The 19,042-nt window shown below is 42.2% G+C and overlaps 1 protein-coding gene across 1 annotated transcript in view; it reads left to right on the top strand.

The window, feature by feature from the left end:
* slc2a9l2 (solute carrier family 2 member 9, like 2) overlaps nucleotides 1-19,042 on the top strand; it is a gene marked incomplete at both ends in the record, with an annotated part of 135,366 nt that overhangs the window by 92,524 nt on the left and 23,800 nt on the right. The window contains one exon of the mRNA XM_079242157.1: nucleotides 5,527-5,654. Within this exon, the coding sequence (XP_079098283.1) occupies nucleotides 5,527-5,654 (128 nt within the window). The remainder of the gene's footprint in view (nucleotides 1-5,526; nucleotides 5,655-19,042) is intronic.

The raw sequence follows: 19,042 nt of genomic DNA on the forward strand, positions 1-19,042 counted from the left end.
TCCTGCATGATTCAATGCATCACATCTTCTCTGAGACGCTGCACAAACATATGCTGGCCAAATAACATAAATAGACCAATTACTGAGCAGTCCCTTGGCACAGCTCGCCCTTCTGAGACCACAACATGCTGTGGCAATAAGGGCACTCAATTAGCCCCCGCAACCAACTCCAGCCCAGTTTGAAAATAACTTTACAACATTATAGATCCTGATTAAAACGTTTAAGTTGCAGACTGAAGCTTTTTGAGCACACGTATAAGCTGCTCATATTGGGAGCAGCACTCCACGGAAAACACTTATACTGAGTGGATTATCGTGGAACAGATCTAAACCTCCTCCAACAGTCAGAAACTAAAGTACGCGTGTACACACACACACACGCACGCACGCACGCACACAGTCCTCTGCATGATGTGTGAAGCAGATTTATGCTTCCACTCGGACAGTTTTGCAGCCAGTAGCACGCAGTTTATTTGCTTTGTACCATGCCACCAGAGCATGACTGTGGGGATGGAAACTGCATGGCCTTTGAAGTTTGATTAAGATTTTGATTTATTTTTATGACTAAATTACAGGAATATGTTGACTTTTTCTGCTGCTTTGTGGCCTCTTAATCTTTTTATGTAACCCTTGAATTGCAGAAAGATTTTAAGCCATTTCTTGTTTTGGCAAATTCCCAAAACTAAAACAACAGCTTGAATCTACTGAACGATATTCAAATGAAATTTTACTTTATTTTTCTCCGGCTTTATTTCTACAACATGCCTGTATTTATAGATATATGGATAAATGGATAATGTGTTTCCTGCCCATATCAACTCCAGTTTCTAATTGCAGGGCTCAAAGGCAGATGATTAGTCTTTGATATGCAGATAATTGCTGTGAGCAGCCTGATCAGCTCTGCATGCATAACTCAAACACACACAATCAGCTTTGTTGAGCTGGTCATATTTGTTTAACAGCATCTTGTTCAAGTAATGGATCGGTCTATTGTCACAAGTAATTAAATCCAAGAGGAGGGAATTTATATAAACCCCATTTTGTAAAAACATGCACATGTGTGGCGAGAGAGTGCGCTTCTTTCTGGAACTGGTTACAGATATATTTTGATTGTAGGCTTTGGTTTTCTGTGCTCTGAAAACGATTTACACACCTGCACCAATCTTCTTTCTGGCTGTGGCTTATTGAAAAATACGCAGATAACATGTAATTTTCATAAGAGATAACTTGCAAAATGTAATAATTTGCTTTTGTTTGAGTCTTGCATCCACAGTTTATCTTGTAAAAGCATTCATGTTTGAATGCTTACTTTAAAATACATTAAGTCACGCATCACGGCAGGATGGGCATTTAAACAATTGACTAATATAATCCACATGGTGAGGTGAAATGTGAAAAAAAAGGGGTATTAACCTTCTATTTTATGAAGTGCCTAAATTGCTCTTTTCTGCAGAAGTCACATACTTAATGAAATAAAGCCCACCTGTGTGCAGTCTAAACATCTAGATAATCGCCTGAGTCTGCAACACAACTTATCACGAGGAACAGCCAAGGAAGCAACACCATGAAGACCATGGACTTCTGCAAACTGGTCAGGGACAAAGTTGTGGAAAAGCAAAAATCAGGAATGGGTTGTAAACTAAATAAATATATAAACGCATAAAACCTTGAAAATCCCACAAAGCATCATTAAAGTTCATCATCACAAAACAAAACATGGCACTGAAATAAAGAAGGCCCAGATGGAATAACTGCTGAAACAACACTGGGGTGTCCTGAAGGGGAAACACTTAGATGCCTTAGAAAGGAGTTAAAGACCAGACGTGGATTCATCTGAGACGTGACTTAAACATTGCTGTACACCAGTGGAACTCATCCAACTGGAAGGAGCTGGAGCAGTTTTGCTTTGAAGAAACTGGCAAAATTCCCAGCAGCTAAATGTACAAAACTTTGAGAAATGCCCGGAGAGACTTAAAGCTATAATCGCTGCAAAAAGTTGGATCTAACTTTGAAATTTGCATCTTTCCCTGAAAGCAAAACCTTTTTAACATTTTGTTTGGATCAGGAAAGAAAGAAAGACCAGGTCGCTGGCACAGCTCAGGTCTGCTTCGTGTGAGAAATAAGAACAGAAAAACGACAGACGAACAGAATGACAGCATTTCAGTCAAACATTTAAATAACTTACAGACTGGAGACATCATAGATGGATTCTGGAACTGGTGGAGGGTCAGTGGTTTGCTTTTGCATGAGCAGCATTGTACCTGCAGTGAAAAGCAGCTGGAACTCATCTTTCCTAACTCTGAGTCACCCGTTTGTAGAAACGACACAAAAGTAAAGCAAATCTGTGCTGACCTGGAAGAAATCAATAAATCTCAGCAACAGTTTACTACTCATGAAAAGGTTAGGCTTCTGGTGCATCATTGATCTAATTGATTGAAGCTGCACCTTTCCAGAAGCTTCCATAGGAGGACTCCCCAGATGGCTTTGTGTAACATGTCTCCGGTCACTAAGTTCAGAGCTTTCCAACGCAGCAGTAAGGAGTGATAATAATGGATTAGATTCATATTGCTCTCTAATGCTGCAACACTCAGCATCTACATTTGATCCATTATTCATCAACATCCAGTGCAAATTAGATTAAACTATTCTCCATGAACTCAACAATCCAAAAAAAACAATTTCTTATCATACAGAATTGTCTTTAGTTTCACTTCATCAACGACACATTAAAATACCGTCCATATTTAGCTCCGACAGTCGTCGGATACAGTCACTTGTAGCAACAGATTAATAAAGTGTAATGAATACGCTTTATGAAGACGTTGTTTCCTCACACACCGTATGTTCCCAACATGCACCATGCATGCAGACATGATGACCATCTGATTCTGGTTTGACTTAAAGTTTGAAGGCAATTATAATATATATATATATATATATATATATATATATATATATATATATATATATATATATATATATATATATATATATATATATATATATATATAATAGATTATTATTTAATCTTTGTTTATTTATATTTAAATTTAAATATGTATAAAATAATACAACATACATTAGAATAACTCCCCAAACAACAATGCATGTTTATAATTAATCAATTCATTAATAATAATTGCAACTGTAACAATATATTTATATTTTGTACTGTAATAATAGCAATAAAAATACATAAATGAAAATGCATTTGATGTTGTTATAATGTCTAAGTTTATGTAACCTGCAGTACTGAACCTTCACAGCCAAACCAAAAAAAATCTGGGGGGAAAAAAGTTTTTTTTTTTTTTTTTTTTTTTTAATCTTCAGTCTTTATTTAGTTTTTGTAGCAAAATTTGAAAAAAAGAAAAAGTATTTTTACCATTCTGTGCGAAAAGTGAAAATTATTTTAGTCCATTAAGGCTCAGACACAAGTATCAGAACCCTGTTGTAACTAAACTTTCTACCATAAACAGATGCAAAAGGTATCAGAAACTATATTGATGAAGTATGATTTGGCCTGATGGGGTTTAAAACAATAACAGATCTATGCAGTAATGACAGTAACAATTAATGATAAAACTATGAAGTCTAAATCACCAGTGAAAAGTTCTGAAACTAAATGTTCCCTGTTCTATCTAGAATAGATAATAGTTTAAAAAACCTCTCAAATCAAGTCATATGTAATATCCTGCTGGGGATCACTTGGTCTTGGTGTTCCACTTAATAAATTTATCACCCAGGTCTCAGATGGCCCTGGTGTTTCCTTATGACTGTAACCCTTTCATGCTGAACCCAGCCGGGTCCCATGGGCAAAGGCCCGGCCACCAGACCCTCGCCCTCGTGCCCCACCCCCAGGTCAAAACAGTACTTCACCAGAATTTAAACTGGAGTAGTAAAATGTTCTTCGTTGGACCAGTTTTGCTGCTATTTTTTAGTTTGACCAGAACAGTCATGGACAAGTAAAGCCAGTCGTGCATGACAGAAGCCAAGCAGCTCTTGTTCTACCAGGACGTACTCTATGGTTGGCACGTTTGTGCTGATGGGAGATAAAACCGTACAGGAACGAACCACTGCAACATTTACAGTAAAATGAAGTTTTGTTAGCAACAGCTTGAACGTTTTTATAGCTCAATAAAAAGAGTCATGAAGAATTTCAGCTACTGATCATCAGAATGTTCATATAAAACCCACCAGCTGTCTTTCTTTTATCACTTATTAATAAAACGGTGAACTCACGTGATGCCGCTGCTGCTGGTTTAAAAATATCCAAAGTTTTCAACATTTTCAACAACGACTGCCTTCCACCCCTCTCCTCATTTTCTCCAAGTCGCTTTGCACCATCACGTTCCTCTGCCTCGTGCTGATCATCACAGAAATGGAGACTATCACTGTTATTACAGGCAGGTCAGTGCAGTGGTCAAAGCCGCCGTTTCCAGCTGGTGTTACTGGTAAAAGTTAAGCACTTTGTAACAGTGAGACATTAAAACACACCGTCTACGGCACATCTGGTGAAAAATACTGCGGCGCGTCTGATGACTGGTATAAGGAGGAGATGGCAAACTTCTCCTGCTTTAGCCTCACTGCACTGGCTGCCTCAGCTTTTTACGGTTTCTTTTAAAATCCATTTATTTGTTTTTAAGTCTTTAAATGACCTTGCCACACTCAGCCTTCCTGCTACAGATGTACCCCCCGGAGCCTCAGGTCAGTTGATTAGCTGCTCCTGGAGGTTTAATCCACCTCTTCACTGTCCAACCTTGATTCCTTTCTAAAACCCTACCTTTATATCGGTTTCACTCAGAATGAGAGCTGCTTGTTGTATTTCTGACAGTCTGATTTAGTCTTTTCATGTTTTAGTAACTTTATGGACTTTGTTCTGTAGCTACTGTTGTGAAGCGGCTTATAGATAAAGCTGCCATGGCTTTGTTCTAATGTGAGCAATTGTTATTTGTGAAAAACCAATAAGAAGAGATTATTTTGTCTGTGGACTTGTGACAGTTCCAGGGAGGCGATTCTGACACACTAATGTAGTATTTCTTGTTTGTTTCAATTTTTTTTTTACAAACAGTCACCTAGGTCCCAGACCACTGGGAATTGTGCCAGTCCTCCTGTAGGCCAGTCTGGTTTAAAATGTTTCTTTTCACAACTCAAATTCACATGGATACAAACAAGACTTAAATTCTGTTAAATGAGTTGCTGATTGTATCTTCAAAGTCAGCACAAAATGATGAAACAAACTCCGGGTATCATGAGTTTCTTGTATAAAATGCTTTGCAGGAAGCAAACAGGAGGACACGGCGCTTCAGTATCGGACTTGTTCCGACACTGAAGGCTAAGAAGTAATTAAACTTGGTAATGAGAGGGCAAGCCAACAAAAGCAAAGAGAATATTATTTGACTTTAAGAGAAAACAAGTCTTTGCTTTGTGTGTGCTCTGTAAAAACAAAGCTTCTCAAACTGAAGCCATTTGTTTCAGTCCATTTTTAATTGTGATTAATGGTGAAACTGTTGTTTCCTGTCTTATCAGGTGGCATCCCATTTGTCCTGACTGGGGAACTGTTTGAACAGTCCTACCGACCTGCTGCTTTCATGATCGCTGGTACCGTAAACTGGCTGTCCAACTTCGCCGTAGGCCTCCTGTTCCCATTCATTCAGGTAAATTCTTTCCTCTATATGGGCCCAGGTAGACTCTCATGTTGAAGTCCAGCAGGTTCAGGAGATGCACATCTAGCACCGTGGTGCAACTCCAGTCTGTCCTGCATGTCTTCTGGGATTCCCAGTCAGACTTGTGCAGAGCTTGGCATCAGTCTGATGTGTGTCAGGTGTGTCGCAGCAGGGAAACTCACTTGCAGGACCGTGCCCCTCCAAGACATGCTGTGAAACAAAGGAATGATCTTTTAACTGTGATTTATACTGCAATATGACAAAATACAGATCAATCTGCACTAATATCACCTTTTTCTGTGAAAGTATGTTTTTATCTGTGTTCTTATTGTTCTTTTTCATCGCTTGCTTTTATCGCGTTACCTCCTGAGTACGTTTCCTTCCATCATATGCACATGTGCATTGTGTTTTACTCGAACGTGTGCCAGGTAGCCTTCAGTTGATGAGCATGTTGAGTTCATTTGCCCCCTACATTTCAGGACTTACGATATGACTGTTGTGCATCCACATCGAGATGACGATGCTCAAACAATCTGTTCTGCAGCTGCAGTGTCAGCTGTGTTTGTAAGGTCAGCCTCTGCTGCCCATTAGAGTTGCCAGCTCCTCATTAATTCTTGCAGTGGCACCTTGTCTCATCATGTTGACTTCAGTCTGATGACTCTCTGGACCATCTTTACTCAACACACCAATTTGAATTTTTTGTCGTTTTTTCACAAACGAAGGGGATTCATTATCCCAGTTAGACACTGCTAACAGGTTCTGTTGGAGGGCTCAGAGTCAGGCTAATTTGGAAACTGCCAATAATGTTCTTTTAGCTAGAGATTGTTGTTTTTCATTGTTCAAGCAATTGGTCTTAGTTCTTTAACTCTTTGATGCAACGTCTCTATTCCAGTGGACATCTATTTAAAGGCCTTTTTTCTGGTATGTGAATTCAATTCAATTCAATTCAATTCAACTTTATCTATATAGCGTCAAATCACGGCAATGCCATCTCAAGACCATTTACAGACAGAGAAGAAAACATCATGAAAGCCAATTCATAATAGCCTATTTAAGGAAACCAACAGATTGAGTTGAGTCCAACTCTGATGTAGTAAAATGTTCTTCATTGGTGCCTTTCTGAATAAGTATGACCCTGCCTCTCACCTGATGATTGCTGGGATGGGCTCCAGCTTCCTGCGACCCTGAGCTGGAACAAATCATTAAGAAAATGGATGGATGGATATCAGCAAATTAGCAACTCTATTGGATATTAGAGTCATCTAACAGACTACCACTTACTAGAATAAATAAATAAAAAAAATAAAAACACTACCAGTCGGAAGTTTGGACACTTCCTTCTCAGTTCCACTGAATGCAGATGTGCTACAGCTTTGCAGCTGATCCAGCAACTCTAGTCCATCTGACCTGCTCCACCAGATGTGCTACAGTGCCTTTCTGAAGCATCCCAGATAAATCTGGAGCAGAGCGGATTATTCAGGCAGGAATGTTGATAAAAAAGCGAAGTGGATCTGGTCGATTTTACAAGTAAGACTACATGTCCAGACTACTACTCTGGATCATTTTTTACTGTGAAACGTCAACATCTCATCATTACCGGCAGAACCAAGCCATCAGGTGAGAGAGGCTTTTGATAAGATATTTATCTTGCGGTGTTTTGTACCATAAAGAAGTAAAGAGTAAACACATGACACCTGGATGGATTGGCCAAATAACGTCTTTGCTGGTTTATTTTTGCCTTTATGTACAGTATTTGAGGCCTGCAAATACACCAACAACTGCGTGATAATGCAATCCTTTTGTGATTGAGTGTAACCCAACTGCAACAGAGACATTCTGCTCTGAAACACTCCTGTTATGATGGAAAAGCTCGGTGAAACCGCTATTGAAAAAGCTATTGAAAAAGCTATTGAAAAGGACAAATAATATCAGAAAAAAGCACCCCTGTACATGCATGAAGAGAAATATTGAATTTGTAGAAATGTGGCACGTTTTGTTTTTAATGATTTAAGCATTAAAGAGTTAATATCAAACCCAACAAAAACCTCGAGAAGGACAGAAATAATTCCTCCATCCATCCATCCATCCATCCATCTTCTGCCGCTTATCCGGGGTCGGGTCGCGGGGGCAGCAGCCTAAGCAGGGAAGCCCAGACTTCCCTCTCCCCAGCCACATTTGCCAACTCTGCGGGGGGATCCCGAGGCGTTCCCAGGCCAGCCGAGAGATATAATCCCTCCAGCGTGTCCTGGGTCTTCCCCGGGGTCTACTCCCAGAGGGACGTGCCTGGAACACCTCACCAGGGAGGCGTCCTGGAGGCATCCTGACCAGATGCCCGAGCCACCTCAACTGGTTCCTCTCGATGCGGAGGAACAGCGGCTCTACTCTGAGCCCCTCCCGGATGACCGAGCTCCTCACCCTATCTCTAAGGGTGAGCCCGGCCACCCTGCGGAGGAAACCCATTTCAGCCGCCTGTATACGAGATCTCCTTCTTTCGGTCACGACCCACAGCTCATGACCATAGGTGAGGGTAGGAACGTAGATCGACTGGTAAATCTTCACCACGACAGACCGGCGCAGAGCCCGCATAACTGCAGACGCCGCACCGATCCGTCTGTCGATCTCGCGCTCCATCTTTCCCTCACTCGTGAACAAGACCCCGAGATATTTAAACTCCTCCACTTGAGGCAGGACCTGACCCCCGACCCGGAGAGGGCAATCCACCCTATTCCGGCTTAGGACCATGGTCTCAGATTTGGAGGTGCTGATTCTCATCCCAGCCGCTTCACACTCGGCCGCGAATCGCTCAAGCGAGAGCTGGAGATCACGACCAGATGAAGCCAACAGGACCATGTCATCCGCAAAAAGCAGGGACCCAATCCTGAGGCCACCAAGTCGGATCCCCTCAACACCTCGGCTGCGCCTAGAAATTCTGTCCATATAAGTTATGAACAGAATCGGTGATAAAGGGCAGCCTTGGCGGAGTCCAACCCTCACCGGAAACGAATCCGACTTACTACCGGCAATGCGGACCAAGCTCTGACACCTGTCGTACAGGGACCGGACAGCCCTTACAAGGGGGTCCGGTACCCCACACTCCCGGAGTACCTCCCACAGGAGCCCCCGGGGGACACGGTCGAATGCCTTCTCCAGGTCCACAAAACACATGTAGACTGGTTGGGCAAACTCCCATGCCCCCTCCAGGACCCCAAAGAGGGTATAGAGCTGGTCCACTGTTCCGCGACCAGGACGAAAACCACACTGCTCCTCCTCAATCCGGGATTCAACTATCCGGCGGACCCTCCTCTCCAGGACCCCTGAATAGACCTTACCAGGGAGGCTGAGGAGTGTGATTCCCCTGTAATTGGAACACACCCTCCGGTCCCCCTTCTTAAAAAGGGGAACCACCACCCCAGTCTGCCAATCCAGCGGTACTGCCCCTGATGTCCACGCAATGCTGCAGAGGCGTGTCAGCCAGGACAGCCCCACAGCATCCAGAGCCTTAAGGAACTCCGGGCGGATCTCATCCACCCCCGGGGCCTTGCCGCCAAGGAGCTTTTTGACCACCTCAGCGACTTCAGCCCCAGAGATAGGAGAGTCCACCCCTGAGTCCGCCAGCTCTGCTTCCTCATCGGAAGACGTGTTGGTAGGATTGAGGAGGTCTTCGAAGTATTCCTTCCACCGACCCACTACATCCCGAGTTGAGGTCAGCAGCTCCCCATCTCCACTGTACACAGTATTGATGGAGCACTGCTTCCCCCTCCTGAGCCGCCGGATGGTGGACCAGAATCTCCTCGAAGCCGTCCGGAAGTCTTTCTCCATGGCCTCGCCGAACTCCTCCCATGCCCGAGTTTTTGCCTCGGCAACAGCCGAAGCCGCATGCCGCTTAGCCCGCCGGTACCCATCAGCTGCCTCCAGAGTCCCACAGGCCAAGAAGGCCCGATAGGACTCCTTCTTCAGCTTGACGGCATCCCTCACTGTTGGTGTCCACCAACGAGTCCTGGGATTACCGCCACGACAGGCACCAATGACCTTACAGCCACAGCTCCGGCCGGCCGCCTCAGCAATAGAGGCACGGAACACAGCCCATTCGGACTCAATGTCCCCCGCCTCACTCGGGACATGGTTGAAGCTCTGCTGAAGGTGGGAGTTGAAGCTCGCTCTGATGGGGGACTCAGCCAGGCGTTCCCAGCAGACCCTCACAACACGTTTGGGCCTGCCAGATCTGACCGGCCTCCTCCCCCACCACCTGAGCCAACTCACCACCAGGTGGTGATCAGTTGACAGCTCCGCCCCCCTCTTCACCCGAGTGTCCAAGGCATGTGGCCGCAGGTCCGACGATACGACTACAAAATCGATCATCGAACTGCGGCCCAGGGAATCCTGATGCCAGGTGTACATATGGACACTCTTATGTTGGAACATGGTGTTCGTTATGGACAATCCATGACAAGCACAGAAGTCCAATAACAAAACACCATTTGGGTTCAGAGGAGGGGGACCATGCCTCCCAATCACTCCCCTCCAGGTCTCACTGTCATTGCCCACGGGAGCATTGAAGTCCCCCAGCAGAACAATGGAGTGCCCAGAAGGAGCACCCTCCAGCACTCCCTCCAAGGACTCCAGAAAGGGTGGGTACTCTGAACTGCTGTTCGGTGCATAAGCACAGACAACAGTCAGGACCCGTCCCCCCACCCGGAGGCGGAGGGAAACTACCCTTTCATCCACCGGGGTAAACCCCAACGTGCAGGCACCAAGCTGGGGGCTGATGAAAATGCCCACACCTGCTCGGCGCCTCCCACCATGAGCAACTCCAGAGTGGAAGAAAGTCCAGCCCCTTTCGAGGGTACTGGTTCCAGAGCCCAAGCCATGCGTCGAGGTGAGTCCAACTATATCTAGCCAGAACCGCTCAACCTCGCGCACAAGCTCAGGCTGCTTCCCCACCAGAGAGGTGACATTCCACGTCCCTAGAGCCAGCTTCTGCAGCCGGGGATCAGACCGCCAGGGTCCCCGCCCCTTGCTGCCGCCCAGCTCACCCCTATGGCTCCTCCCGCAGATGGTGAGCCCACGGGAGGTGGGGCCCATGTAACCCTTTCGGGCTGAGCCCGACCGGGCCCCATGGGCGAAGGCCCGGCCACCAGACGCTCGCTCTCGTACCCCACCTCCAGGCCTGGCTCCAGAGGGGGGTCCCGGTCACCCGCGTCCTGGCAAGGGAACATTCATGCCCAGGTTGGTCGTCATCGTAGAGGTCGATGAGCCGTGCTTGGTCTGGTCCCTCCCCTAGACACCTGTTTGCCATGGGTGACCCTACCAGGGGCATAAAGCCCCCGACAACATAGCTGCTAGGATCTTCGGGACGCACAAACCCCTCCACCACGATAAGATGACGGCTCAGGGAGGGGAGAAAGAAAGAAATAATTCCTGTCCTGTTAAAGTCACAACAGACTGCTGCGATCATAAACAGATGTGAGGTTCAGAGATTGAGGCACTCGGGGTGTTCCATGAGGGTTTTATAGTTCAACTGGGATCATCATTAATTATTGTGGGAATGTGTCTTTTTTTTATCATAACTGTAAGATAATGTAGTAGTACTGCAGTAAAATACATAAAAATACTGTTCCAGGGCTTCTCAACATGTAAGAGATGATGAGTTATGGATAAAATGGTTTCTTTGACTTGAGAATTTTCCTTCAAATCATTTTGTGAGACCTTTATGGCAGTTTATGGTCATGTTTCCGACATGCTTCGTGGTTAACTGTAGTTGTACACGCTACACACTAAAACAACTTCATTTCCACATTATTCTGTAACTCTGTAATTCTGTAACGTGTCAAAATGCCTTGATTGTCTCGTAGAACTGCGGCCAAACAGATCCGGCATGGACAACCGAGTTGCTGTTTCTCCATCGCAGGCTATTTGTTCACAAGGTGCAACTGGTGAAATGTGATGCAAGACATGACATCAGGGATGGAGACATAGTTTTAGCCTCTTTCTGAGCTCTGCAGGCAGTTTTTGCCTCTAAAACTATCCCTTTCTGTTGGTTACACGTTGTTTCCATCAGGCCAAATGTCTAATTAAAGCGACTTCCGCTTTAAAGACCTGCTGGCACGTGCAGAAGGGAAGGTGTGTTTTGTTGATTAAAATCAGTGTAATGTTTCCTTGGATTTTCTATTTTGTTGTTTTAGTTGCTGTTGAAAAGTTACAGATTTTCCAGCTCTTTCCAGTTGTCAGAGATGAAAGTTGCTGGAAGTTGTGGGTGTTTTTTCAGATGTGTTGGATCTTAAATGATGAACCAGAGGATTTTCATGCCTGTTTTAGCCTCCACAGCAGAACCGCCTCCCCTGAAAGATAACACACAAAGCAATAAGAGGTGGCTTACAGAGCCTACAGTCTACTTTTGTTGGATCCTTTAAAAAGAACTTTTCTGATATTAAATGGCAAGAAAATGTCATAAATGCTCCTTATTTGTTATGAATGATAATAATCAGTAAAGAACATAAAACCCTAAACAAACTGTAGTTTTAGACATATGATCCTTTCAGTGTCTAAAACCAGAATGTTTTCCTGGAAAATTTCAGATCCTCCATGAGCTGCTAAACCAGAACGCTGCTCCAGGCAGGTCGACGTTACTCCTCCGTGTCATTTTTTTTCCTCTTTCATTGATTTCATTTTTTTCTTCTTCGTTAAATTCACTCATTTATTCCCAGGTTTAACCTCGGAGTTATTACCTCTGAATACTTCTGTCCAACGAAGAGGGCTTGTACCTCTTGTCACATGGAGGATGTGAACTCACATGCAGACTGAGGCAGGAATTACAGTTTTATTTACACAAACTAAAGATCAACATGGAGGAAATAAGGACACATGACAGAAACGTCACATTTTATTCATAAAGCACTTTTCATACAAGAAGTAGCACAGAATGCTTTACATTAAAAACAAATCTTAACCATGCATGCACTGACCCCACATCCACCCACCATCTGTTTTGCACTCTAACCTCTTTAACTGTATATCAATAAAGACATAAACAACTGACGACACCGCTGTAGGGCAATAAGACGTAACATGACAATGCAGCAACATGAAAAGGAAACAGTGGTATATAGACCTAATGACACAGAAAGCATTATGTTGAGGAAATTCAATGCAATTATTCCACCAAAACAAAACAAACAGCTAAAAACTAACATTTGTTATTATATTCATATTTAAAAACATTTTTTGGTTCGTTATTATTTCAGCCACTGTGGAAAGTCCAAAGAGCCAGAGGCAGCTCCGGAGCCACTGCAGCCTCCTGACCAAATGGTTAGTCTGCAACCTGTGTTACCTGCTAAAAGTAGATAGTCCCTTCCTCAAAACAAGTATTTATGTCAATGAAACCATCAAAACCACCAAAATGAAAAGTCCCATCAGCACCAGTATGAACAACGGCTTCGTCATGTTTTCATCGTGCAGAACTGCTGTTCAAAGCAAAAAAGTCCGATGTCGGAGACGCTACCTGCAAATGCCCGAGACAGCACGGCACACAAGATGTGCAGCCATTTGAAAACTACAGCAAAGTTACATGTTGTTGTTAGAAGGGTACCTGAATACAGAACAGGTTTATTTCAGTTTCACCTCACACACTCTTCCCAGTCGTTTGTTCACAGTACTGTGCAGAAACACACACTCCTAATCACTGCTGAAGGTCAGCTGAGAACAGATGAAATATTTAGGAGAAATTCCAGAAAAAAATAAAATAAATTGTTTAAAGTCTGCTTGAAAGACTGTAATGATCTGATAAACTCATTATCTAAACCATGTCATCCGATCAAGGGTTGTGGGTTTGTTTGAGCCGATCGGGCGAGAGGCGGGGACCCTGGACAGTTGGGCCAGTCCATCGCAGGGCTACACAGAGACAAACAAGCATTCACACTTTCACTCACTCTGATGGACGATTTAAAATGAACCAATTAACCTAACATGCATGTTTTTGGATGGTAGGAGGAAGCCGGAGTACCTGGAGAGTGTTAAACTCTTCTGTCTGAAATAAGCAGCTTTATGAGGATCGACTATTCTGCAGTTGTAAATTTTATGTTGACTGGTATGAGCAAAGCAACTGATAAAGTCATGAGAGAACTGTCTGACAATAAGTAGCGTTTGCAATCTGATCATTACAATGAGAAATGCTCTGATGTGCACAAATGACTGGACAGGAAGAGTAGCTGCAGTTTTGCTGCAGAGAATGTGGAGCCAATTAAAACAGTTGTTGTGGTACTTGAACTAATAATGAGAATGTCAAAACTGACGTAAGGAAACTGTAAGAGTTTAGGTACAGACTAGTGACAGCTGTCTCATAATTTCCTTAAGTTACATATGGATGGAGTCCAGACAGTATTTCACATCAGTTACTCAGACTAATAGGACCAAATCGGGATAAAATAGGAGAATAAAATGCATGGAAAGGAAGTGAGCTGAAACCATTTGTGTACCTTGCTGGGTGAATAATTGCTATTTTGTAGGATGATTACTCTGTTTCTCTTTGTTTCCTTGATGACAGGTATATGAAAAATAGCCTCAGACATACTCATTTATATGATCATTAAACTAAATTAATTGGAAATCTTTCAAGTTCATGGATATTTGTGGATTTTGGGGATAATTATGTTTTTGTCTCTGATAATGTTTTGAAAAAAACTTGACCTTGGAGGTGTCCTTGTTTGTGCCAGTATTAAATCAGAGGAAAAGAGAATAGAAAACTTGTCTAAATGGAATAAATCTGAAACAGTTTTGTGCAAAAACATGAACAAAAGAAACCATGTTATTTATCTTCATTCTGGGAAAAGTATAATAATGTGTCCTTGTGGTTTTTCTTTACTTTGCTGAAACATTGTGATGTTTTTTTTGCAGTAATCTTGGCATCTTGGATGTAATAAAATCTAAAATGCAAGTTTTTATAAAAAGGCAAACTTTCTAAAAGGTAGGGAAACTCATATCAGTGTATTTGCAGACTGCAGATATCAGCGACGCAAATATCTTATGTCAAAACAGATGTAGCAGAGTACTGCGATAGAAATAAATTGGAAAGATATTTTCAAGGATAACACTGTTTAAATTTACTTTTCAGAAGCAAACAGACATACGGAGCTGCACCCTTTGGCTCTGTCTTCTTATCACAACACCTTACTAACTGCTCTACCTCTCTTATTTGTTGAGATTTTACCATCTTATCTCTTTATATATTTAAGAGTACATATAAAATAATACTAGTGGACTCAGCCAAAGTCAGTATCTCTGAATTAGTTCTACTTCCAAGTTCATTCAGTATCTGTAAAGATAAGAACAGCTGTATTGCTTCTCTGTGATACCAACCGGACTGCTCAGACAGAAGATTACGTACTCCTGGTAATCTCCTTTAAGTCTGAGGAGTCAAATGTCTTGAACTGACATTCCCTTGGGCAGGGTCTGTGATGTAGCAGTGCCCTGAGCAAAATTGGATCTGTAGCCCGAGTGGTTCCGCTTCAAGGTATGAGCCAAATCAATATTCCACTAAAGTCAGTGGGTGAGTCACTTAAAAAACCCTCAACCGCACGATAGCAGACCATCACGACTATTTGTAAATGAGAAAAAATTAACAGGCTGTTTTTACGTGCACGTGTAAATTTGAATGAATAAATGTATTCTCCATGTATTCAGTCACTTATGTAAACAGTAGTTTTACTCATTTACTTAATTAAATGAATGAATGAATAAAGTGAAAAATACTTTATTAAGCTCCAAAGGGAAATTTAATTCCCTTTGATTAAAGACACACAACAGAACTTTAGCCATTTTCCCGTCACTCTCCCCCCATCGACGGCTAATTCAGCATCCATCCTGCATCCTCCCTGACCTGTTAGCTCTCTCCAGACAGCAGAAGACCCTCTTATAATGACTTGTTTGTCTCTTTTTATCTTTAATCTTCTTGCATTTCTTCGCTGAATCAGTGATGTTGCATGTTTAAAACAGCCAGTTCCTTATTATACCGTTAAGCGAAATGCTTCTGCAACATCACACCATGTCCCAGATGTAAAACTTGTATAGTGTCTGTTACTCAGCCTCGGGATGCTGCTGGGTAGCAGCAGCCCTAGAAATGCATATGATAGATGTCACTGTGTCATTAAACAAGTGTTTTAGGTTCAGAAAGTTCCATAATGTGTCTTCAAAGTCTCCAGAGAGATACCAAATGTTCCTAAAGGAAACTGTAGGAAACTACAAGCTTCATCCGTTAAACTACAGAGGAAGCCATCTTTAAAAGAACTAGGAATAAAAATAGCTTGAAGGAAGTTGGTATCATGTAGATTTAAAAAATTAAACATAAATAAGCAGCAAGTTTATAAATATTTTGATGTTTTCATTTGTAGATAAAACCACATAAACTTAGAAAAAATAGCAGGCAGGTGAGTAAATGCAACCAAACTTTACAAATAATATGTTGTTTTTGTCTTTGATTACATTTTGATTTTATGATAACACCATAAACATTATTCAGTGCTTGTTCATGTTTTAGTCTGCAGAAAGTGTCACGATTCGTGGTGGAGTTGTGGACCCAGTTACAGGACGGGAGGCAGGAATACAGAATTGAGATGTTTATTAAACTTAATGGAAATCCAGAAGGCTAAACTTAGGCAGAGTCAGGAAAAACTAACATATAAGCACAGAAAGCAAACATATGGAGCCAACAAAATACTTACAATGAATAGAAATCCAGTAGAATATATACACACTAACAGAACAAGGAAAGGTGGAATGACTTAACTCATTAGTCCAGGTGAATCTGATGAACAGGAAAGCAAAGCAGGAAACGGGACACAAGGGAGCTAAACAAGAAAAACTACAAAAATAAAACTGGAAAGTAGAATTAAAGACACAACACGAACATATCATGACAGAAAGAGCTTATTTTATCCATTAGTATATGACTTCATTTCAGATATAATCACGGAATTAAATGCCACATTGAATTACACAATTAATTCATTGTCACTTTTCATTAAAGGTCATGCCTGAACCGTAACAGCAGATAAGCCCAACTTGCTCACAGAGTAAAAAAAATAAAGCTATTTAATGCATAAAATGAGTCCTCCTGCAGCTATCGACTAAATGCAAAGCATAAAAACTTTCTGAATCTTCATTAATTAGATAGATAAAGTGGTTTTTGGTGGATTCTATTCCCCGCTGCGACAGCCTGCCTGAAATCAGCCCCTCTCACTGAGACAGGGTCACATTCGGGTTTTTAAATACAGCTTCGGTCATAATTTCTTTCTGGACGCTTAATGAAAAAATTGTAAATAAAAAACTATCAGGAACTCTATAAATAAGGTGGATAACGTGGTTTTTGGCTGATTTTCTTCTCTACTTTGACGAAACACCACATCAGCTCGTCTCACTGAGATACCAAAATCATATTTAATGAGACATGAGTAGAAATGCTGTTTATGTGTTTATTCATTAAAAAAGAAAAAAAACAGCTCATTCCACAGCATTATCTCTCCATTAATAAATTCATTTTGGCTGTCATAGTTTAAACTTATAGACCTATAAGGAGTTGATGTGATTTTATGCATACATAGTGATGTGAAATGATTAATGTACGTAATAATTTGATCTTTTCTTTGACAATCATACCATTATAACGTGTTGTCCTGACATCCTGTAGTCCAAAATTCTCCCTGAAGATTTGTTTTTTTCACACCTACTTTGCTGCATAACAGCAGTCAGATAAGTGACAGGCTGCGGTGGGTCTTCCCGGGAAATCTAGCTCACACACAGGAGACACCTGAGAAGCTTTAGCCTACAAGCACACCTTGTACTGTTCTGGGTCGAACTCCTGATTTGAAATGGTCTGCAGTCTTCTGCTGATACCGTAACTAGAGGTGCCTGCAATGACGGCACATTCCTGTTGTTGTTTTCTCAAAAAAATGTAAAAATATTGTCCAACATCAGGTTTAAATCCTAAATCAGTCCCAGGGGTTCAGAGAATCAGTGAGGCAGTGCAGCAGTGGCTCAGACGATGTGCCCGCCTGATTCCCTGTCATTGTCCTGCAGGAAGAGCAGCATTTCAACAACAGCACTGATGTTTCTCCCATTATTACCTTCATTTCAGGCATATCTCCTTTCACACATCCAGTGTGAGAAAGTCTGGCAGCATCTTGTTTTTACCCTCTCACACAGCTGCCGTGGAGGGCCAACCATTCTGGAGGAGAATTTAGATTATCTCTGTGCTCTGAATACAAACCTCCTGCACACTGAAAGTGGCCGCAGTTTTCCCCAACAGGGGCTGGACCACCTCCAGCACAATTACAACAGAAGCGGGGGGGTTAAGCTGGTGAGGGCATGCAGCAGTCACCAGTGTTCCAGTACATTGTTCTCTGCCACGCAGAGCAGCACTGAACTGCATGTGAGCTGTCGCTGTGGTGGGGCTGCCAAACCTGGCTCATAACCTGAGGATTGGAGAGGATTCTCTCGACGCCGAATGATCTCAGCTTTTGGATTGTGTGCAGTGACACGTTCTGAGTGCCAGCTTGTTAAAGTATTTGATAAAAGCTACCAAGCGAATGTCAGCAGCTGTCAGGTGTTGTTTGTTTCTCTTCCTCCTATTCTGGGGATTTTTTAATACTCTTAATTAATTGAAATATATCAGCAAACATGATTAGACAGTAATTTTGTGTATCTGGATCATTTCAATCATATAAACAGAAAAAAAGTCTTTTTTTTTTTAATTCTTTCGCTGTATTTTGAGGATTATTTGTCTGAATAAATTGGTAGTCATGGTGTGACAACATGCTAGTGCCAGGTATGACATCTAAAAACACATTGTGGTATTATTGTACATTTGCAGTTTGCCATAAACCAGTTTGATGATGAAATAATTTATTTGAGCCCTTTGATGGTTTTCCTTTGATGTGAAATATAAATTGTCTTTATCAGTGAATACCACATTAATTGGTTGTAAAGAGACGTATGTAGAACTTGACAACAACCTGTGAGACAGTTGTTTCATTTGAATCAAAAGTGTTGCAGCAGGGAAACATCTAAAACCTGCAGGGCGCTGTCCCAAGTGGTCTGGAGTTGGTGATCTCAGGTCTGTATGGATAAGAGTGACCACTTGAAGTAGTTTTAGGCAAGTTTTTGGCAAAATCACAAAAATTTTGTTTGGAAAAATACTTATATGTTTTTGCTTTTGGCTTTTTTATCTGATAAATAAAAAGTTTAATACTATTTAAAAAGGCAGCCTTTTGTCACCGATTCCGTTAATAACTATTATGGGCAGAATTGGGTCTCCGCTCTTTACAGATGATGTGGTTTTATTAGCTCCATCTGGTTGTGATCTCCAGCTCTCATTGGGTAAGGTTATTTGT

This window comes from Telmatherina bonti (assembly GCF_933228915.1).
Source record: "Telmatherina bonti genome assembly, chromosome: 6".
Taxonomy (NCBI): domain Eukaryota; kingdom Metazoa; phylum Chordata; class Actinopteri; order Atheriniformes; family Telmatherinidae; genus Telmatherina; species Telmatherina bonti.